This window comes from Neophocaena asiaeorientalis, unplaced genomic scaffold, assembly GCF_003031525.2.
Source record: "Neophocaena asiaeorientalis asiaeorientalis breed wild unplaced genomic scaffold, Neophocaena_asiaeorientalis_V1.1 scaffold798, whole genome shotgun sequence".
NCBI lineage: Eukaryota > Metazoa > Chordata > Mammalia > Artiodactyla > Phocoenidae > Neophocaena > Neophocaena asiaeorientalis.
In genome coordinates this window covers 2131050-2154723 of record NW_020173042.1, presented here as the reverse complement: position 1 = coordinate 2154723, position 23674 = coordinate 2131050, and the positions used below count along the sequence as shown (strand labels likewise).

General features: G+C 42.6%; 1 protein-coding gene across 1 annotated transcript in view; it reads right to left on the bottom strand.

Moving 5' to 3' along the window:
- CNTNAP2 (contactin associated protein 2) overlaps positions 1 to 23674 on the bottom strand; it is a 2003631-nt gene that overhangs the window by 201943 nt on the left and 1778014 nt on the right. The window contains exon 19 of the mRNA XM_024742848.1: positions 10197 to 10433. Coding sequence (XP_024598616.1) covers positions 10197 to 10433 — 237 coding nt within the window. The remainder of the gene's footprint in view (positions 1 to 10196; positions 10434 to 23674) is intronic.

The following is a 23674-nucleotide window of genomic DNA, read 5'->3' as shown; positions in this document are numbered from 1 at the left end:
TTTAAGTGGTTTTTATTTTTGTTATACTTGAGGTTCATAGGGCTTCTTGAATCTTTAAGCTTGAGATTCATTCCTGACAAATGTTTTTTAAAGAAAAAAAGGGAGAGGTCACTGGGGGAGAGGTCCCCCAGTGAAACGCCTCCCCCCAGAATTCAGTGCAACCCAGCACTATCTGTCCTACTACCCTTGGATGGGACTTTAAGAGCAGCTCTGGCATTGGCACCTTCACAGTGGGCTGGTTCCGTATCCAGGTATCACTCAGCACTTTCTGTCTCGCTTTCCTTTGTACTGCAGCTGGGTCTACAGCCTCCACTTCATTCCAAGCCTCGTCTCATTTATCTTGGTCTCCTCACTGTCAATCCACTGCTTCCCACATAGTAGGCTTTCAGTAAGTGTTCTGTATTTCACTATACTTGCGTCCAGTGCATACAAGGAAATTAAACTTTTATTAGTGATCAAGCCACTTGATCTTGCTTCCTTCATTCAGTACATAGATATGTTAAATTTTACTGCCAATGATTCAATTTCATTGAGAGTCTTTGCCTTATGGAACTCGAGTAGTTCAGAAGCCACCTTATATTCAGTGAACTCATCACTTGGAAGATCAGCTAGAGAATATTGGTCAGGCTGAGTTAAACACTGCTCTATATCGTGTGCCCAGACCTCATGAGAACATGGAGATAACACATTTAAAATGCCAAGCTGGGGCTTCCCGGTGGCGCAGTGGTTGAGAATCTGCCTGCCAATGCAGGGGACACGGGTTCGAGCCCTGGTCTGGGAGGATCCCACATGCCACGGAGCAACTGGGCCCGTAAGCCACAATTACTGGGCCTGCGCGTCTGGAGCCTGTGCTCCGCGACAAGAGAGGCCGCGATAGTAAGAGGCCCGCGCACTGCGATGAAGAGTGGCCCCCGTTTGCCACGACTAGAGAAAGCCCTCGCACGGAAACGAAGACCCAACACAGCCATAAATAAATAAAAAATAAATTTAAAATGCCAAGCTGGGACTTCCCTGGTGGCGCAGTGGTTAAGAATCCACCTGCCAATGCAGGAGGCACAGGATCGAGCCGTGGTGCAGGAAGATCCCACATGCCGCAGAGCAACTAAGCCCATGTGCCACAGCTACTAAGCCTGTGCTCTAGAGCCCACGTGCCACAACTACTGAGCTCATGTGCCATAACTGCTGAAGCCTGCGCGCCTAGAGCCCGTGCTCCACAACAAGAGAAGCCACCGCAATGAGAAACCTGCGCACCGCAATGAAGAGTAGCCCCCGCTCGCTGCAACTAAAGCCTGTATGCAGCAACGAAGACCCAACGCAGCCAGAAATAAAAAAATAAAAATAAAAATTCTTAAAAAATAATAAAATAAAACGCCAAGCTTAGGGATGGCTCAGAGAGAGCAGTTGGCCCTAATCATTTCTGCTGCCTTAGGGTTTGGTCTTCACTAGAGAAAAAAAGCAAAATACACATTGATCTAAATCAACCACTATTACAGTCCATTGCAATTGAGGGAGGTAAAAATATGTGAATGAGTTCAGAGCCAGGGCCATCATAAGATGGGCAGATCAAAACCCCCCCAGGCTTGATCATTTAAGAAAGTGCATTTCCTCTAGCCAAGAGATGCCTAGAATGAGCCCACTTGCTAAGGCCAGAGCTGCCCGCTGGCAACGATGATCACCTGAGAAGGTTGTGGAGAGGAGACGGTGCGCACCAGAGGCAGGTCTTCATCTCCCGTAGGCGTGATGACGTACTCTAGGGCAATGTGAATCTTGGTGAGTGGACATGCTTATAAGGGGAGCCTAAAACGTGAGTAATTTAAAAGCAAAACCCTCATATAAAATAGATAACTAATAAGGACCTACTGTATAGCACAGGGGACTCTACTCTGTACTCTGTAATGACCTATATGGGGAAAGAATCTAAAAAAGAGTAGGTATATGTATATGCATAACTGATTCACCTTGCTGTGCACCTGAAACTAACACAACGTTGTAAATCAACTCTACTCCAATAAAATTTTTTTAAAAGGCAAAACCCTCCAGAAAATTTATTAGATTGATTATTTTCAGGTTCATGAAAGAAAAGAAATGGACAGAGCTTCAGCTGAAATCATGACTAACTGGTAGGAAATGATAGTGTATTATTTTATCAACTTCATATTATTTAGAGTTCTCATTATTGCTGAAGAATGAAGAATAAAAACATTCAACAAAACACACAGGAAAATAAAAATGGTTGTATCCAAAAAGGTCCAAAACCTGGTAGGTATTAGAAATTGGCACAAACTTGAAAAAGTGTTATTTATCCTAAACCCAAAGCAAAGTCCAAAACTGTGTCTTTTATTTTGTTTAGTGTTTTAGAAAGGGCTTGCTTCTACCACTGATTTTTAAATCCCTTTTTTCAGGAAAGCTAATTAACCAGGTTTTTCTTTATACCTGGGACCCCAAAGAAAACCCCAGGCCAGGGGGAATGTTATTTACCACCATGAAATTCTGTAATAAAGTCACCGAAACTTTGGTCATCTCTGCAGCTTTGACCTTTTGGAATCAAACCAAAAGTATATTCTTTTATCCATGAGAATTTATGGACCTTTGTCCACAAATATTTTCTTTTCTTTTTTCTTTTGTTTTTTTAAAGGTTTTAATGAGATTATCTTATGTTTCTATGATATTTTTAAGTTGTATCCTAAGGTCTGAAGATTTAAGAAAAGTATTAATTGAGGAATATTGTTCTTCTTGAATAGCACTGTAAGAGGAAGAGGAAAAAGAATTCAATTCTTTTCCCTGTAGGCATTCATCCAAATCTATAAAAGCTCCTGTTCCAATTGGAAATGAAAAAGAAGCCAGTGAAAAACATCTCTTCCTGCTGGTGTGAAACTCTCCTCCAAGCCGGGATCAAGACGGGGTAGGTCGACCTGAGGAAAAATGGCCATTGTTGCCATTAACTAGTTTCATATAAGGATGAGACCCTAAGATGCAGAACTCCAAGAGTTCTCTTCTCTCTCTCCCCTACTTGTTTTATAATATTTTAAATTAATTAATTTTCCCTAAAAGGCTTCAAACCCACTCTACAAGGGTAGCCCATGGGTTTCCCCTGCTCCCCGTGCAGTGCCTGGAGCCATGGAGAAGCAGAGTTTGTAAATATACAAAGTGCATTGGGCAAACCCACCTCTCCCAACTCGCCATGAAACATCCCTCTAGGAGGCAAGAGCGGAGGTCCCCTCTCCCTTACGGGTTGAACTTGGACTTGAGTCTAGGTCTCCTTTCAGCAAAACAGAATCCTGAACTCTTTCAGTGCTTTCCTGTCTCCTGATGGGCTTTGTATTAGGAAGGGATGCAGCAGTTGCTAAGGTGACCCAAGCTGTCTCTTAACAGGGATGGATCCCTTGCGTCAGGAATTGCACTTGGTGCGCAGGACCCCTGGGATGCAGAGACTGTTGTCTCCCTCTCCATCTTCAGAATATCTGCATATTCCTCAGTCCATCAGGATTTACCTTCTGGAGATGACCTTTTCAGCTCCAGAATAATATGACTGACCACAATAGGCAGAGTGGACGTTTTATGATGCTGTCATTGCTCCTGAAGTAGCAGAGAAGCAATCTAGAACTCAGAGGTAACTGAAACGATGCCGGTTAGGCATCTGGCATTTAAAGCTTTTATGGAAGGGTTAAAGGATGACATGATTTAAAGTAAAAACAAAAATACAAACAAACAAAAAGAGAAAGAGTGCTGAGACTGAAAAGTGACACCTGCTGCCTGACTGATGGGTGCCAGGTTCTCCATTTGGAAATGCGCTCATACGATTCCGTGTGATCCTCCCAGTGAAATTAAGAAGTAGGATTACGTGTTTCTGAAGACCAGGCCAAGTGGAGTTAAACCATTTGCTCAAGGTTACACGACCTGCAAGTGAGGAAGCTGGATTCAAACCCATGTCTAATTACATCACCAATTTTCTATGTAGGGACTTGAGTTAGCAATAAAGAGCTTCTTCTGTATAAATAATTTAGGTCATACAATGTTAGTCAATGTCATGACCCTTGCAGGAAGAGGAGGAGACTTAGCTGGACCACAGTGAGGGTGGTGTGCACTTGTGTGACTATAAGTAACGGTAACACTGCACCTATTTACCATCCTCCATCACTTGTAGTCACTGCAGTCCTGTGACCTTGGTCCTTCTAATTTTGGACTTTATCTGAATGACAAACAAACAGTGTTGGAGAAGAAAAGACAACTCCCTAAACTCAGGAAATGGTTTCTGAGTATTTATGGATATGGGCTTTTCAGCTGCAGTCTGGGTTTGGCAGACGAACATGAAAATTTTTATAAAAAAAAAGAGCAGAGAAGTGAATTAGGAGATATTTTTGTGCCTCTTGATGATGAGTTCTTGCTAAACTTGGCTCAGTGAAGGAATCCTAATGAAGATCTGTTCCTGGCAGCCTACGTGACAGCTCATTCACATCTCCTGCTTCCTAGTCTTGTAGATATAAACCATTGAAATGTTTTGAAGATTTCAGCATAGTCAGACTTAACTCTACTTTCAAGGCTCCCAGGCATATTAGGTGTTCCCTGAGTGTTTGTTAAAGAGATAAATCAATAAATGATTACAGTTTACACCTAAATGTGGGGAGAGAGGGAGAGAGAGAGACAGAGAGAGAGAGACAGAGAGGGAGAGACAGAGGCTCTGTTCAGATCTTGGATTCTATTTTTTCTTATGATAAATTCTGCATCCAAGAATGTGCTGATTTTTTTTTTTTTACTGAATCACAATAACTAAAAAGCTTTAAGACTGGGGGTTCTGTTTTTAGTTTTATGTGAACCTACATGAAGGACCAGGCCTTGGTGAGAAGCAGTAACACACAATGGTGGTGAAGAACAGGAGCTTTGAGTCACTGCCTGCGTATAAACCCCAGTCCTGCTACTTACTGGCATGTGAACCTCAGACAAGTGACTAATACCCACTTGTGTCTAAACTTCCTTCTCTGTCAGATGGGGAAAATAATAATAGCACCTATACAGGCTTGTCATGAGTATGAGGTAATGTTAATGTAATTAAAGACCTTGGCACACTGCCTGGAACATAGCAAGTTCTCAACAAATGACAGCTGTTACCATTGTTAAATGCAAGAATTAAGCATCACAGATTTTTATATGCACTTGTATTGATTTCCTAGGGGTGCCATAATAAAGAACCACAACCTGGGTGGCCTAAAACAACAGAAACTTATTCTCTCACAGTTATGGCAGCTATAAGTAAAAGAAATCAAGGTGTTATCTGGGCCACACCCCTTCTGAAGGCTCCAGGGAAGGATCTTCCCTTGCCTCTTGCAGCTTCTGATGACCCCGGTGTTCCCTGGTTTGCGGCAGCGTCTCTCCAGTCTCTGGCTCCATCTCCACAGGGTCTTCTCTGTGCATCTGCATGTCTTTCTGTGTCCTCTCTTCCTCTTGTAAGGACACTCCCATTGGATTTAGGGCCCGCACTAATCCAGTACGACCTCACCTTAATTACATCTATAAAGAGCCTATTTCCAAACAAGGTGACATTCTGAGGTTCTGGGTGGACGTGCACTTGGGGGAGAGGGACACTTATTCAATCTGTGATTGTATTCAACTACAAACATTTAACATAGAAATTGCCATTGCTGCTATAGGCCTGTTATTTTCCCTCTTGCTTGAAAATAGAAGATAAAGTTTGCTTCTAATCATGTTGCTAATTTCTGGTTAGAAATAAAAATGAGGTTGATAGTCATAAATGTGTTTTGAGGTTTGACTATCCGAGAAGGAATAAGTCTATTAGAGAAGACAACCTTTGGCATGTCCAGGCCACTATCCATTTGGTCCCCAGTGGGGGTCCCCGCTAATCCTGGGGATGACAGACCCACAGCTGAGCCTTCCATGCAGGTTGGGGTTTGCTCTGCTCCCAGAGGAGTCCACAGCCTCAGCCAATGGGCTGTGAAGGAACGGTGCCACGGGATGGAGCTGTGTCCACTGAGTTTAAGTGGCTGCTGGTGGGTGGACATCCTGAGAAGAGGGGATACTGCATGGCTATCCGTAGAGATGAGGTGACTGGCTATGTGGTCCAAATTACAGAGTTTCCAGGAGGCCCTCATGCTCTCTCCAAAACCTGAATTTTTCCCCAGTTAGCATTCCTATTTAATAGCTCTTCCCTGGGAGAGCTAACACCTTACATGATGCTCACATCTTTAGAGGTGCATTTGAAAAAGGGCTCTGGGACTTTTTGTTTGTTTGTTTTAACATCTTTATTGGGGTATAATTCCTTTACAATGGTGTGTTAGTTTCTGCTTTATAACAAAGTGAATCAGTTATACATATACATATGTCCCCATATCTCTTCCCTCTTGCGTCTCCCTCCCTCCCATCCTCCCTATCCCACCCCTCCAGGCGGGTCACAAAGCACTGAGCTGATCTCCCTGTGCTATGCGGCTGCTTCCCACTAGCTATCTACCTTATGTTTGGTAGTGTATATATGTCCATGCCTCTCTCTCGCTTTGTCACAGCTCACCCTTCCCCCTCCCCATATCCTCAAGTCCGTTCTCTAGTAGGTCTGTGTCTTTATTCCTGTCTTACCCCTAGGTTCCTATTTTTTTCTTAAATTCCATATATATGTGTTAGCATACGGTATTTGTCTTTCTCTTTCTGACTTACTTCACCCTGTATGAAAGACTCTAGGTCCATCCACCTCACTACAAATAACTCAATTTCATTTCTTTTTATGGCTGAGTAATATTCCATTGTATATATGTGCCACATCTTCTTTATCCATTCATCCGATGATGGACACTTAGGTTGCTTCCATCTCCGGGCTATTGTAAATAGAGATGCAATGAACATTGCGGTACATGACTCTTTTTGAATTATGGTTTTCTCAGGGTATATGCCCAGTAGTGGGATTGCTGGGTCACATGGTAGTTCTATTTGTAGTTTTTTAAGGAACTTTCTGGGAGTTTTTTGGTACGAGATCAGAGAAGGGCAGAAAGGAGCGCCTCCTGTCTCTGCTTGGCTGGTGGGTGACAGTGACCATCAATGCGTCACTACAAAGCAAAAGCGCATCCTCAGGAGGCATCGCTGGAACCCTCCTTTGTCCTCCTGAGCTTCATGAAGCGGCAGCACGGGGCAATTCGATTTACAGATGCAACCCTATATCCTTCTCTCTCAATCAAAAGCAAGTGAAAGTGGTCTATGTTGGTCCCATGCCGGTCGTGGCGTGAGCTCCTCACCTGGCTGAGCGTGACACAAGTGTTTTTATTTTCACACAACTTGGCCCCAACAAGGCAAACCTTCCTCCAGGGCCCATCTGAAGGCTGATCGCTTTGAAGGCTTGTGAAAAACCGGGCTTTGTTAAATGTACAAAGAGAGAGATTTTTCAAAGGTAATTTAATTATATGCAGTCTTCACCTGAGATGCTACTCCATTCCAGATAGTGTGATGACGTGGTATAATGATTTCTGGTTAATAACTAGATATTTTCTAACCAGGGACAGTCAGGTGAGTCTTGAATGCATGGGGTAAAAACTCGGTCGCTTAGTACTTAGTTCTTCTCTAAAAGAGGCAAAAATGAGGAAAAAAAAGAGGTGATTCATCATTGTGTAAAGATTAGAAAACACAGCAAAAAGATAAGAAAGTAAATGCTGGTGTTTTCATCTCCCACCCAGAATAATGACAGTTAATATTTCGAGGTGTTTCCTTTTTTTTTTTTAAATAAATTTATTTAGTTTTGGCTGCGTTGGGTCTTCACTGCTGCGCGCAGGCTTTCTCTAGTTGCAGCGAGCGGGGGCTACCCTTTGCTGCGGTGCGCGGGCTTCTCATTGCGGTGGCTTCTCTTGTTGCACAGCACAGGCTCTAGGTGTGCGGGCTTCAGTAGTTGTGGCACACGGGCTCAGTAGTTGTGGCGCACAGGCTTAGTTGCTCCCCAGCATGTGGGATGTTCCTGGACCAGGGCTTGAACCCGGGTCTCCTGCATTGGCAGGCGGATTCTTAACCACTGCGCCACCAGGGAAGCCTCTGATGTGTTTTCTTACAGTTTGCTTTCCTCATGTGTGTGTGTCTGATTTTGTACAGACATATAATCAGGCTGTGTGTGGTCTGTTGGGACCTGTTTCACTGAATCAGCAAAATATTGTGAACAGTTTTCCATATTCACAAGCACAGAACTATTCTAGCCAAAGAAGGCCCGCAAAAGACTTTCAGGAGCTCACGCTTTGGGAGGTGGCTGTGGCCGCGCTTTCTAGAGGCTGAGTTCTTTGGCTGTAGCCTCCCTGGAGGTGTGGTCATAGGAGCTGCTGTTCTGGGAGGTGAGACCCCGACCGGAGGGAGCGCCCGGCTGCAGGCCTCAGAGGGAAGACCCCGTCCGGGAACGAGCTTGCCTTAGTGCAGATGAAGCTTTCCTGGATTCCTCTCAACCAGCACCACCTTCGTCCTCCCCAAGCCAAGAGGATACTTGTCTTGACTTAGAAGGATGCCCACAAATACTTTCCAACTATGACATGCAGTTTTTAATTTTCATTTTTTGGGGTAAAGCCACTAATTGAATCAAATGTAAACTCATCCTGCTAAACAGATATTCAGAGAATATTTAGGGATCTTCTGTGTAAACAGTTTGAAATAATGTCAGTGGAAACTCACGAGCTTCCTTTGACTTTATCTTGAACATTGGCAAAGCTGAAGGGTACATACCCTTGCCTTTCAATTCGTGAATATCGCGTGTTAACCCCCAGAGGTTGTGTATGAGCCACGGTGCTTAACCTAACTCTCCAAAAATAAGGGGCTCATGGTTTTCTTTAAATTGGCACTTATGCAGTGGAATCTCTCAGGCATTAGTGCTTACTTGATTGCATTCAGACACCACTTTGGCAAGGGAATGACTGCACTAAATTAGCATCAAGCACAATGAATGGTAATTGCCAGACTGTCATTTCTACAAGTGCAAAATTAATGTGCTCTGCAAACCCACTGCACTGTGTGCCACGGGAAAATCATGGAGCCGTGCTGTTCCAAGCAGAACGCACTGTAACAGCGGTGGTAACGTGCTGTGGATTATTCAGCAAAGGTGTTCCTTTCCACCTGTGTTGTTGTCTCACGCTCATTCTTCAAGCCCTGCCTGACCTAATTTCTATGCTCATGTTATAGCACCGCCAGACAGTAGCCTGGATGTACAGAGAATGTTATGGAACAATTCGTCCTTCCGTGTGGCACCTTGTGTGAATAATGCCAGCCTAAACAACCCTCCAAGTATTCATGAGAGTATGAATAGGCTACTTATGTAAAGCTTCTTATAAAGAGATGCACCAACCGTTTACAGACAACTTTACCCAAATGCTATACATTCATTAGAAAGAGAAGAGTGATTTACGCGCATTTCAATTGTAGCTTAAGAAGACTGCCAGCCCTGCCTCTCCCCATCTCTCCCGTTTACAAGTGGGACAGGAAGCCACAGGCCAGTCGAATGAATTTCTTCCGGTCATGCAAGATCACAGGGTCTACCCCGAATGACAACAAGCATAAGCGCCAGGCTCTTGGAGTCAGCTGACTGGCTCTGCAGAATTTATTAGGGATTAATCATTCAAGACTGAAATACTGCAGTAATAACAGACCCATTAGATGTGGTATCTCAGTATTCCTGCGGTTTAGTGGAGGCTGAGAACCTCCCACAGAGGCGTCCTACAGAAGAGGGATACTAAAGATAATGACAATAACTGGCCAGAGGGCTTCCTTGTGAGTCCAGCTTGAATCCAATCTCTTAGCAGCTGGGGGAGGGGGTGGGCATTAAGACCACTGGGCGGCACAGGTAGATTCACTGCAGTGATCTACAGGTCCAAGATAATGTGCTGACCCTCTGACTCCCCTGAGTGGGAGGGTCAGGCCCGAGTCCTCTTTCAGTGGCCGCTTACTTTGTCACTCACCATTAAGGCATGATATGGTTATTTGACTTGTAATGTTCCAGCCCGTGAAAAGTTTGCTGGAATTTGGGGGAAACTCTGCACCACACTCAAAGATTCTCTCGTCTTAATGAACAACAGAGATTAGGGAGTGGTTTAGGAGACTTCCTACCTAAGGTGGGAGAAGAATTCCAAATACCTTACCCTCAGAATGAAGTATGCCTGGGTACAGCTGAGAAACCATTCAATAGATGATTTGGACTTCAAAGATGTCTAAAAATGGCTTTGGAAACTGGCTTGACTTACCTTTGTTGCAAAATGTTCCATCATAGGCTGTATTGGAGCAATCGCAGGAATACCCATGGTATTTCTCTATGCATTTGCCTCCATTCTCACAGTTTGCCCCGTAGCTGGTGCAGTGGCCCGAGCACCCGGATTTGAACCCGGATGTGACCTTTGCTCTTTCTTCCAGGTCCAGTGTCACCCCATTCATCCTCAGGGAGCGGATGCAGCCCAGAAAGCCCTGCTGGCCCCCGGCACCACCTGGGAAGACAGAAGGCATGGAGCTCAGATAGAATAACCTCTGCTGTGGCTTCTGTTTCATTCATCATTCCTCGGACCACTGTGGTGGGAGATGACACGGCCAAGTGCAGGGGGCACGCTCACTGTCAAGTTGGTCCCGCCTAATAGAAGAGCTTGCAGCTTTCTCCCCTTAGGCTATAATGCTGATTAAAAGAGACTGTCTTCTGCGAAGCAATACATTTGCTATAGTACTAAAATGTTTGGAGACACACACAGATTATGTAAGCTGTTTTGGAAGTTTAATCTGGTTTCCTATAGAAAAGAAGTTTACAGAACTCTCTAAGTTCTTTGGTTTTTAATCTCATGGCACTCAGTTCCATAGCATTATCTATTGGAAGAGATATAAAAAGGCAGAGGGACATGAATATATTAGCATAGTTAACAAGTCAATTAGCCAGACGAAGTAGATCCATTTGGAATGTAATTGTAAGTCCTGGTTCTTGTCTCAAGAAATGCTTTGCTTTGAAATTCACGTTGAGGGTTCCCAGGGCTTCTTGTCTGGGGTGGTTGGAAATTGGAATTGAGAATTTTACACGGAAGTCAGCTACACCACATTTATTACCAGGTCAGTTCAGATTTTATTGCTTTTGTCTAAATGCCATTGCAAGACACATAACACAAAAAAAAAATTCACTGTAATTTTCTCAGTACGTTATGGAGTTAGAGGTTCATGAGCATGAAAATATTAAAATATTCCTAATAAATTTCATAGAACGGTTCATTGGAGAATTATATCACAGGTGGATTGTATCTATAATAACCTTAGCTATGATTTTTTTAAGCAGCTGGTACGAAAGGAGGAACTCAAGTTTATAAATATGCCTGTATTTTAGACTAACAGCTTTTCTAGAAATTAAATAAAATGATAGTAGTTAAAATTATTAAAAGAAATCTGATGGGGATTTAGAAAAAAGATATGGTTAATAAAGTGAAAGTTACTGTTTATTGAGGGCTATGTAGTAGGTACTCTCCTAAGCATCTCACACATGATATTCACCTGATTCTCACAACAACCTGGCGAGGTAGGCATTGTTACCTTAGCCCCATACAGATAAGGAAACTGAGGCTTAGAGAAATTAAGTCGTGTACTCAAGGCCTCATAGCCCCGAAGTGCCACAGCGGTGTCAGATCTGTCTTATTCTCGAGCCTGTGGTCTTAAACTCTGTTCTGTGTTGATCGTCTAATGCAGAAGAACTTCAGGGTCCGGGGCGCCACAGACGTACATGTTTCTGACATAAAGATCTGAATGTCTTTAGAACTGGCACGGTCAATAGGACTGGCAGACTCTGGGCGAGGTCGCACACTGGAGATTGATTCTGATCACTTACTCCAGTATCTTGAGAAAAAGTGTGCCATCTAGACGACGCATCAGACAGGGCTGGTGGATCAAAGGCTTTAGCTGCAGAGATGGATTAGCCTTTGCTTATGCCTGTGAATCCTCAGCCGTGAAACAGCAAATGACTTGCACTATTATCTTTATAAACCCAAGCCTTGCGGCTCTCTCACTGGGCAGTGCATAGATTTGAGTGATGATTCTCCAGGGATTGTTATTTTTTAATAAAATATTTAAATAGAAGAGGATTAATTGAAGGGATCCCAATGCCCCTTTTGATTAATGGTATGGGAGAGTAGACGGCAAAAGAAATGATTAGAAACAACCACTTTGAAGGATTTCCCATTTTGCAATCCGCTCACCAGCACCGCTGCACCTCTGGGCCAAGGGGAATTTGGCCCTTTGCTATGATCTGGAAGAATTTCAATCCAGTAGTCACTCTTTGTGGGTCGAAATTTCAATTTGGCGTCTATCGTTTTAGCAGCTATGGCTTTTATTCTTGCAATAAGGCTTTCCAAAGGGCCTTTTTGTTCAATAAATGCCTAGCCATTTAAATTTTCATCACTAGTCAATTAAGACAATTATATCCTATCAAAATACGCTGACATTTTTAAATCGTTGTTTTTAGATGTGTGCCTCTCCTTTCCCCTGGTTGCAAATGTAATAGTTTTTCATTGTGGAAACCATAAACACACTGATAAGCAAAATGAAAAGGAGAATCTGTAATGCTACTCAGAACGACTTTCACTTGTAGCAAATAGCCTTTTCTACTTTTATCTATGAGCATACATATGCATAAAAAATTTAAAAAAGCGGGGTATACGCATTGTTTTGAAATTTGCTTTTTTCACTTAATATATCATAAAACATTTTCCCAGCAATAAATATTCAACTAGAACGTCCTGCTTAACATCTGCAGAGCAGCCCACCCTGTGGTGCACTCTAACTTACTTTGTCATTCCACTGCCATTGGACTTTTTAGAGGTTTTTAATTTAATTTTACTTTTTTACTAAGTAAATTAAAACATTTTTTTATCTAACATCTTTATTGCAGTATAATTGCTTTACAATGTTGTGTTAGTTTCTGCTGTATAACAAAGTGAATCAGCTATATGGATACATAGATCCCCATAGCCCTTCCCTCTTGCGTCTCCCTCCCACCCTCCCTATCCCATACCACTGGACTTTGAAGCTTATTCCAATTCCTATTTTATATGATACTATAATAAATATCCCTGTAAAAACCTTGACATACTTGTCCAGTTTTTCCTTAGAATTAATTCTTAGAAGTGTAATTGCTAGGTACAAGGGCATAAACATTTTAAAGTCATTTGCAATATAATTTCCTCTCAGAAGACTTTATCAATTTGTATCTCAGCAATAGGGTACAAGATTCCTGCCTTCTCCACACCAATTCTAATACTAGGCAGGATACTTTTGAATTTATAGGCTAGAGGGGGAAAAAAAAAAAAAGAGTTCATTCTTTTAATTTGCATTGCTTCGAATACTGTGGGTTGAATAATATTTATGTTTTCCTCACTCTTAGTTTTTGATTCTTCATGACCTTTGCTTTTTTGGGAGAAATAGAATATATATTTCTTACTGATTGGTAGCAATATTTGGGTCTTTAGTTTTTTGTTATAAATTCAGCAACTAGATCCTTCCAGTTTGTGTTTGTTAACTTGTATGTAATGTTTATGTAGTCACATGCATCTACCTTATTTTTATGATTTCTGCCTTTGATATTAGGCTTATAAATACCTTCTCTAATCCAAAAAAATATAATTATTCAACTATATTTTCTTCTAGAACTTTTATGATTTTACCTCGTTTAACATTTCATTCTTTAGTCTATCTGGAATGTATTTTAATTTGGAAATAATTGACATTTAAGGGTGTCAGCAATGGTTGAGAGTCTGAGGAGATTTTTTTAAAAAGACTCTTGAAGTAAATGTTAATATGACCAAAAAAATGGAGATTTAGAAAGCATCAATTGGCAGAGAAAGTACATCTAGATTAGGTCATATTTTAATTACATCATTTAGGTAAACATTTAGATATATGTATATATGCTTCATTATGTACATACACAGGCTTCATTCAGTAAGGGGATTTAGGGGCAGGGTTTTCTGTCTCCCTGCCTCTCTGATTCTTTCTGGTCTTGTTCTTTCTGAGCTTCTACACCTGCCAGTCTTTCTTCCTGCCTTTGTGTTTGTATATCTTTCCCTATCGGGACTATTGACTGTTTTTGTTAGTTCTGTGGCTTTCATCAAATCGCTGCATCTTTCTCAGCATCAGTTTTTCTTACACATAAAAGGAGGCTGAACTAGAAGTCTCTGGTCCTTCCAGCTCTAAATTACTCTGGTCCATGATGTATAATCTCTCCCGCTGGGCTTATGTGTCCCCCTCTCTCCATTTCAGCAAATTACTGTCAATTTCTGCTAAATTTCTTCTTGCTTCCTTTTTCCTCTTTGCACTGCTGCCGGACCTTTTTTCCCTCCTCCTTCCCTTAACTGAACATAACGTACGACTACAGTCTCATTTATATTTGCTGCCTTCATTAAATAAACTTTTATACTCCTTCTTCTTAATTTCCAAAGAAGGTAAGTGGAATGCCATTTGTCTCTATATAAAGGAAAACTAAATAACTTACACTCTTTTTTAAACATGGTCCCTGATTTATTAAATGGGTCAGTGAGCTGGAAAGTACTTTTACTGATCTAGTCAATATGAAGAAAAATCTTTTGTTCTGAAAAGGGCCATTATATATTATGCAAAGGATGTTAATGTACTAGAACCAGTGATAATTATTTGAGTTCAAGTTATGTGCTCTATAGAAATCTTTCCTGGTGACAAATGTCATAAGTTTAAATTGTAGGTCTGCGAGCAAAAAGGCTACTTAACCTTTGTTAATTAGAAAATCAACACATTGTCACTGGAGAGAGCCCCCTGCCATGCAAGAGCCTCACACACATTAGTTAGACCTGTGATAATTACCCAAGGTGAGACGTGGGTTTAATTTGTAAATCATTTTTCATGTGAAATGCTATTCAAGTATTGCAATTAGAGATTAATTATGAAAATGTTGTAACTATCCATAATGAATAATACAACCATCAAAAGCACAGAAGATTGGGGCAAAATAATCAGGTATTAAACAAACAGGGCGGAAATAACGATCAGGAGGAATTCTAAAAAGCACTGTCCTCAAACTAGGAGCTTAACTGTTTTCTAAGGAGCTAATTTGGGCTCCACGGCACCTGTGCCCAGAGAGACCAGACATTCATTCGCCATAGAGAGGAATCGCACCAAAGCTCCCACACGAGGAATCTAATTTATCCATTCAATAAGTATTTATTTCACAGCAACTATAAGCTAGCCTTGTCTAGATGTTTAGAAGGCACTAGGAAGCAAAACACACAAAAGTCTTTGCCCTTGCAGAGCTTATCTTCTTGCCGAGGGAGAGGGAAATTTAACAATAAACTCAATAAGTAAGTTAAGTATATCGCCTGTTAGAAGTCAGTCTGGGTTAAGTGGGAATGGGGTGGGGGAGATTCCCATTTTAAATAGAGCCCTTAAGACAGACCCCACTGAGAAACTGACAGAAAGAGTATCCAGGTGCACAGCCCTGGGAAGACAAAGAGGTAAGGGAGGCACTGCCCTGCAGGTGAGGGCAGGGGGTGAGACGGGGAGCTGCTCTGAGATGCTAAGAGAAGCAAAGGCGCCAGGTCACGTGTGTAAGGCACTGGGAAAGGCATTCCTAAGAAGGTGGAGGAGACATACTTCTCGCTCTCAGGTTAATACAAATGTAATCACAAATAGCCACACTGTGGTTCAAGGTAAAATTTGACGTAGGAGAGGCGGGAAACAGGTGTGGAGAGCATGAACTGTGGTCACAAAAATCAACTTTTGGGTGTTGGCTTTGCTGCTCACTGCTTGATCTTCCCAGCTCCTCTTTGGGCCTCAGCCTCGTGTATGAAACTGGCATAAAAATATGCACCTTGCAGGGTCATATTCATAACAAGTGACAATACCCCCCTCTGTACTCATGCTCAGTTAACGGGAGCCGTTTATTATTATTACCATTATTCAGTATAAACAAAATTCTACAGAAGCACAGAGCTGGAAATTAAATATGGCTGAGTATACACGAATCTGATACCAGAGGTATGAATGTTATGAAATGCACTGTGTCACCCCAAAGATCACGTGTTGAAGCGCCAATCCCCAATGTGACTATATTTGGAGATAGTACCTTTAAAGAGGTACTTAAGATTAAATGAGGTCACAAGGGTGGGTCCCTAATATGAGCGTGTCCTTTGAAAGGAGAGGAAGAGATGCCAGGGATGCAAGCACACAGAAGAACAGCCGTGTGAGAAGGCACAGGTCCGTAAGCCGAGGAGAGAGGCCTCAGGAGAAACCAACCCTGCCAGCACCTTGATCTTGGCCTTCCAGCCACTAGAATTGTAAGCAATAGAGTTTTGGTGTCTAAACTACCCAGTCTGTGGTATTTTGTCAGGGCAGCTTGAGCAGACTAATACAGTGAGTAAAGGGTTAACTTCAAGCTTGGGCTGGTCTAGGCCTGCCTGAGAGAATGACCTTGGAGTTCTCCTTCTAACTGCACTGCTTCCTTGGCAGGTTCAGGATTGCGATGGCCGTTTTCCTTCGCTTGTCTGCCGTGGGGGACCGCACCTGGATTGCAAGAGCGGTAAGCTGGCATAGCGGCGCTCAACACATGGCTGGCTGGCACAAAAGACTGACAGGAAATACAGCTGTGATTTCTGTGTCCAGGTGGCCCACCTAGACCCCGTCTCTTCTCCATGGCAGTCAGACCTGGCCCGTGTAGGTCAGGGGGCAACAGCAGCGACGTGCTTGGACAGGCTGGGCCCCCGTCGGCAGCTTGGCCGATGCTGCACCCACTGTGTCTCCTGTTTTACATGTTACCATTGTCTCTTAGGTCTTGACCGTCAACCTGAACATGGAAAAAACCCAGTAGTGTCAGTACAGGTGTGTAAAGTAAAAACCCAGTTATCTGGTTAAGCTGAGGACCTCAGAATGGCCCAGATTCTTTAGTAGTGGAGAGAGTTCAAGGATGTGGGCTTACGTTATTCAGTGAAGAGCTGCGTGATCGACAAGTATTGACCAGGGGTGCCTCTGTCAGCTGGATATTGGAGGGCATATATGAAAAAGTTTATCCATACTCAGAAAGTGGGGCTTAAAGTTCATTATCACTGCATGAATTTCTTATATCCTCTGAGTAGAGGACATGCAGAATATGTGAATCCAAAGTATTTAAACTAGAAGAAAACTTCAAAATAGAGATGGAGAAAATAACTGGGTTTCTGATAGCAGAAAGCACTCGTATGTGTCTGAATGTGAATTGCTCCATGATGGGGGTGGTGCTGAGAGGTCTCAATTCATTCCAGAGGCTATGGTGGGAGGGTAAGCATGATACAGTATTAGCTATTTCAAAAGCTAATATTAACTGAATGCTAGCTGTTCCAGGTACTGTTTCAAATTTTACATTCTTAACTCTCAGAGAGAAATATTATTATCACCCCCATTTTACAGGTAAGGAAACTGAGACCAAGAGAGTTGACTCGCCCAGTGTTACATGGGTCGTAAGAGGCCATAATTCACCCCCCAGGCTTTCTGGCTGTTAAGCCTGCACTCTTGCCATGCCGTAGCTGCATCCTGACTTTTGGGCTTGCATCATAGGCGCCTCTTCTCTGACTTTGCTGTGCTGAGGTACGGAACATGCTGACAGAATGATTACCATCTGAGATGAATCATTCACCACTTGGCACAGTGCCGTCCCAAGATGGCTGAAGCTGAAAGGGGAATGCCATGCTTACAGTTCAGTCAGGAATGTGGACATATGGACACCCAAACCGGTCTCTAGGCTGCAAACACGAGATGCTTCTTTGATGCTGTCCTTGAAGTTGTATTTTTTCTTGGTGCAAAAGCTTAATACTGCATCTCTAAAACCAGAGCAGTGATGAGCTTTGGCCCCTAGATGGTGGGAGGTTGGTTATCTCCCCACACTTGGTCTGACAGCGCTATTTCAGAGGACTGCCACTCTGTAATGGGTCTTACGGTTCCAAGTCCCTCACAGAAGTGGCAGCTGACAGAGAGCACAGTGGTAAACCTCCAGATCCCAGCCAGGTCCAAGTTTTAAATTATTAATTGTTACTTCGGGAAACTTCAATGCAAAGCCACATTTCAAATACATCAGCTTACAATGCTGCCTAAATATTTCTCTTACAAATATTTGTATGTTACTGCTCGTACGATGTATCCTGCTGGAGAGTTCTGCTCATCTTTGGAGCAAAATTAGCATCTGCTTTCTGCTGATCTTAACATATCCCATGTTCTTTCTCTTTCTCTCTCTCTCTCTCTCTCTCTCTCTCTCTCACACACACACACACACACACACACGCACGCACAAGCACTCATGCACATACATGCATGCACAGATCAGGAACCTGACCAGGTTGATCCACCTGTCTCTGTCCCTGTCCCTGTCTCTGTCTCTCTGTCTTTATTATTTGCCTTTAAAAGCCTTTATTTTTTAAACAACTGTATCCACTCCCTTTTCATCCACAGCCAAGAATCAGAGCTGTGACCTCGCTCTCTTATTCTCAGATTCGGAACAAGCGTTTAAAGATTTCAGTCCCGGGTCAAGGCCAGATCTATGGGTCTGGGAGGGATCAGCGCAGCTCTGCTCACCAACCTCCCAGGCGGCAGGAGCTTCCCAAGACAGGAGGGTGGAAGAAAAAGAGGTGAGGGTTGGGATGGAAAGGGAGGGGAGCCAGAGGCCGAGGACACAACCGTGGGAGGTGCTGAGGTCAGGGTTGCAAGGAGGGCATGCTTACGAGTGTTAAATGATACCGGAGGCCAAGCAAAAGGAGAAAACGGGAAAAGCCTACTCGATTTCGTTATTTTTCAGACAGCCCTGTCAATGTGGTAATGAGATGCTTCTTAGCGAGGGAACGGGTCGTGAGAGTACGGATTCAGTAGGTGAAGATCCAGCACTGGTTTAAGAATCAGCCACAGCAGATGGGGAGAGAGGGAGGCCTTCTGAAGCACAAAGCACACGTATTACTGCTGTAAAACAAATTTGTTATTTTAAGTGTTTTGATAAATGTATTGGTTTCTTTTGTAATTCTGTATCTTTTATTCATAGAAAACATTACTCTGAGAAGAGAGACACAGACTTTACCAAACTGGCCCCCAAAAGGTTAGAACTGCTGCATTATAATGAAGTTAAACAATATTAAAGGAAAAGAAGGACATGTTCGGGAGTAAGAGTGTAACTTACATCTAACGTCTCAGCAGGAACACTGCCTGTGAAAGACAATGGACTGATGTCCTCACAGTGCTGATTAAAACAGGGAACCAGTAAAGGTATTCGCAGGCATGTGAGGTCTAGGAAGGACTCACCTACAAAGTTTTAGAAAAAATTGCTCTTGAGTAAAAACGAAAATAAATCCAGGAGTAGATAAGATGTGGGAAAGAAGAGTAAGTGAAAAGAAAAACAGCAAATATTAATGTTTTCTCATAAGCAGTTAAAATAAGTATATTCATAAGATTCTGCAACTAAAACCACAGATGATGTCAACACGGCAAGTAGTGAGGTGGGGAAGGAGGTCAGAGGGTTCTTGGTCTCTTATTCAGGAGAACAGAGATACCGATTTGTTTTTGTGGATGACAGAGAAAAAAGCATAAGTATGAGTCTTAAGAAGTTAGGCATAGCTGCCAGAGGAATGCAAGTAGAATGTAAAACTTCTAAATCAGTAGAATAATATTCAATTTAACCGACGGAAAGTAGGCTGAGGGGTGGGTGAGCAAACAGAGAACAAAGTAAATTGGAGATGCAGGGTAAGATGGCAGAAGACATACCCTGATATGACAGTAGTCACAACAAATGAATAAAAAGACAGAGATCCTCACATTAAATTTTTAAAAGATTCAGCATTATACTATCTAAGACACACATTTAAATAAAAGGATTCCAACACCTGCATAAAAACACCAGGCGAATATTAACAAGAAGAACTGCATAGTAGTTTTAAGAGCAGAAATAAAATTGTGTGATGAAAAACATGAGAAGGAATAAAGATGGAAATTACATACTTCTATAAGGAACAATAAATCAAGAAGATTATGAACACATCTAACTAACAAAATAGCCTCAGAGAATACAGAGCTACCAGTGACAGAACTATTGACAGAAATAGATAATCAACCAGTAAGTTTGAGGTTTACACTCAGAATCTGATCAGACAAACAGTACTTAGAGAAATTAAGTATGCACATACCCTATGACTCAGCAGAAATTAAGTATGCATATATTCTATGACTCCTGCACACACACAGACACATGTGAGTGCACGAGAAAACCTCATACAGGTAATAGGGGGATAGGCACAAATATATTTGATGAATAGTCATCTGTGGTAGCAAAGAGTTTGTGGAAACTTAGGTATGCATCACTAGGGGATGGAATAAATAAAGCATGGATATACCCATAATGGAACACTATACACATGGTATTCACAGAGCTACACAAATACATCTTAAAACGTAAGGGGCTTCCCTGGTTGGCACAGTGGTTGAGAGTCCGCCTGCCAATGCAGGGGACACGGGTTCGTGCCCCGGTCCGGGAAGATCCCACATGCTGCGGAGTGGCTGGGCCCGTGAGCCATGGCCACTGAGCCTGCGCGTCCGGAGTCTGTGGTCCACAACGGGAGAGGCCACAACAGTGAGAGGCCCGTGTACCACAAAAAACAAAAAACAAAAACCAAAAAAACCCCATAAGGCTGGGGGCTTCCCTGGTGGCACAGTGGTTGAGAATCTGCCTGCCAATGCAGAGGACACGGGTTCGATCCCTGGTCCAGGAAGATCCCACATGCCGCAGAGCAACTAAGCCCGTGTGCCACAGCTACTGAGCCTGTGCTCTAGAGCCCATAAGCCACAACTACTGAGCTCGCGTGCCCCAACTACTGAAGCCCGCGTGCCAAGGGCCGTGCTCCGCAACAAGAGAAGCCACCGCAATGAGAAGCCTGTGCACCGCAACGAAGAGTAGACCCCGCTCGCTGCAACTAGAGGAAGCCCGCGCACAGCAAGAAGACCCAACACAGCCAAAATAAATAAATAAAATAAATGAATTAAAAAAAACAACATAAGACTGAGTGAAAGAAACAGAATGAGATTTGTAGTACAATACCACTTATATAAATAATGACACTGGAAAGGCAATACTATGAATCTTCCATAACATGCACATATTTTGAACAAATATATAGAGTGTGGGGCTAAAAGGTTATACATAAAATACAGCTGAGTGGGTGCCAGCGATGGGGAGAGAGTAGAATTGGGAATGGTGTAAAAAGATGTAAAATAATAAGGTGAAATTAAAACGAATGGGGAACACTGCCAGTTTGTGACAACAGGACCACGATATGAAGAGTGTGAGTCCCACAGAATCCCACACCAGCGAACCTTGAGAACGATGCAGATGAAAGAAAAGAGGATAAAATGCAGCATTTGGCAGGAAACAACTCTGTTTAAGCCAGTAACAGTGGACGGCTTTTCTCTCACTTTCTTAGCGTATCACAGGAGGGACTGCGGGGCTGTTGAGTACTGGTTCCTTCCTCAATATTGTGTCACTGATACTAATTTTATTACAATCTTTTTCTGTGTGACAGTTGCCATTTATTATCATGAAGCTTAGTCCAGTCCTTCCTGAAAGAATAAAAAATCCATATGAGAAATTATTTGATAAGTCTATTTTTTTTTTTTTTTTTGCGGTACGCGGACCTCTCACTGCTGTGGCCTCTCCCGTTGCGGAGCACAGGCTCCGGACGCGCAGGCTCAGCGGCCACGGCTCACGGGCCCAGCTGCTCCGCGGCATGTGGGATCTTCCCACATGCCGCGACGAGGCACGAACCCTCGTCCCCTGCATCAGCAGGCGGACTCTCAACCACTGCGCCACCAGGGAAACCCTGATATGTCTATTTTTGAAACTATTTTTCCATACTGGTTTCAAAATTGGTGCCTTTACATTAAAATGTCTTCTCTGAATTGGCCCATGCCAACTGTCATGAGAAAACTGGAATAAAAGACCTCAGAATCCCTGAAGCTTTTATTCTTGTGGCACATGAGCTGTTTTTCCACAGAAGGTGAACAATAGGTTTGGCTCTTTTCTTAGGTTCAAAATCTGTCTCTCAGTGGTAAAGCATTTGACTGCATATCTCTCTGTAAGTTTCTAAACATATAATCTCTGCGTTAGAAAATAAGCTCAGCACCTATGGAAATAGGTAGTGAACAGACTACCTTTTGGAGGTTCAAAGGAAGTTAAAAGTACCTTGTTAGTTTGATTATGTTGGGAGTGTATGTAAGAAAGGTAAAAATTGTGTCTATCATAACTTACTTCATATGTTAAAACTCTAATTGTAAAACAGACAGCGGGGATTGCAAAAGTTAATTCGTTCTGACCTCTAAAAGGTAAAGGGCAGGAAAGCATATGGTGACACTTAGTGGGGAAGGACCATCCTTCACCTGTGAGGTTGGCAGGGAAGGGATAGTTCTACTGAGAAGAGAGTGGATGCCTCATACGTGGTTTCACGGCAGAGCCTCGTGAAAGGCGGTCGTGTTAAGAAAAGAATAAATGTGCTAGCAATCCTTGAGGTGAACAGCTATGAAGGAGTAGCATTCCATGGAGAAGCTTCTGTATTTTACTTGCATTTTTGCTTTGTAGACAGTTTACTGATGTCATCTAGTGATTTTTTTAAGACTAGATTTTATCTAGCACATCTTTTTACTTGATTATTTTATGGCAGTGGTTCCTAATTATGACATCACTCCCTATCTCTGTTTAGGAGAGAACCAGGAGACCAGTTACAAGGGTCGGGCCAGAAACTCTTTGCATTAGGGTCCCAGCTAGCATCTCAGCCACTGCCAAACAGGCAAGACCTCAATTTGAGAGAGGGAGACTGAAAACTATATTTAGGGCCTAGAATGATCTGAGATGCTATGTTTCATCATATGAATTTCTCTGCGACTCTGTTTTTAGGCTTCGGTCATGCTTGATTTCAGTCTTGGTATCTAATGAAAAAAATATTTCCAAAGATGGTAATATGACTGTTAACTCAGAGAAGTAACAGAAATAGAATTCACTTATTCATTCATCCTACTGCTCACCCAGCAAATCCATTGGGCAACCACTGCAGCGATATTCTAAATCTCTCCTGGCATGTAGCTTACCTTCTAGGGGAAGGGCACAGAGATAAATGAAAACATCAGAAGTTCTAAGGAGAATGGAAAATGGTAAATGACTGGCTACCTTAGACTGAGTGGTCAGCGAAGGCCTCTCTGAGGAGGTACAGAGCTGAGAGTGAATGACAAGGAGGAGCCAACCTTTAAGACACGGGAGAATCCTAGGTGTCCACCAACAGATGAATGGATACAGGAGATGTGGTACATATACATACAATGGAATATTACTCAGGCATAAAAAAGAATGAAATTCTGCCATTTGCAACAATGTGGATGCACCTAGCGAGTATTATGCTTAGTGAAATAAGTCAGAGAAAAACCAAATACTGTATGTTATCACGTATATGTGGAATCTAAAAAATAAAACAAATGAATGCATATAACAATACAGAAACAGACTCACAGATACAGAGAGCAAACCAGTAGTTACCAGCAGGGAGAGGGAAAGAGGGGAGGGGCAAGATAGGGGTAGGGGATTGAAAGACACAAACTACTATATGTATAAAATACATAAGCAACAAGGATATATTGTACAGCACAGGGAAATATTACCATTATTTTGTAATAACTTTAAATGGAGTATAATTTA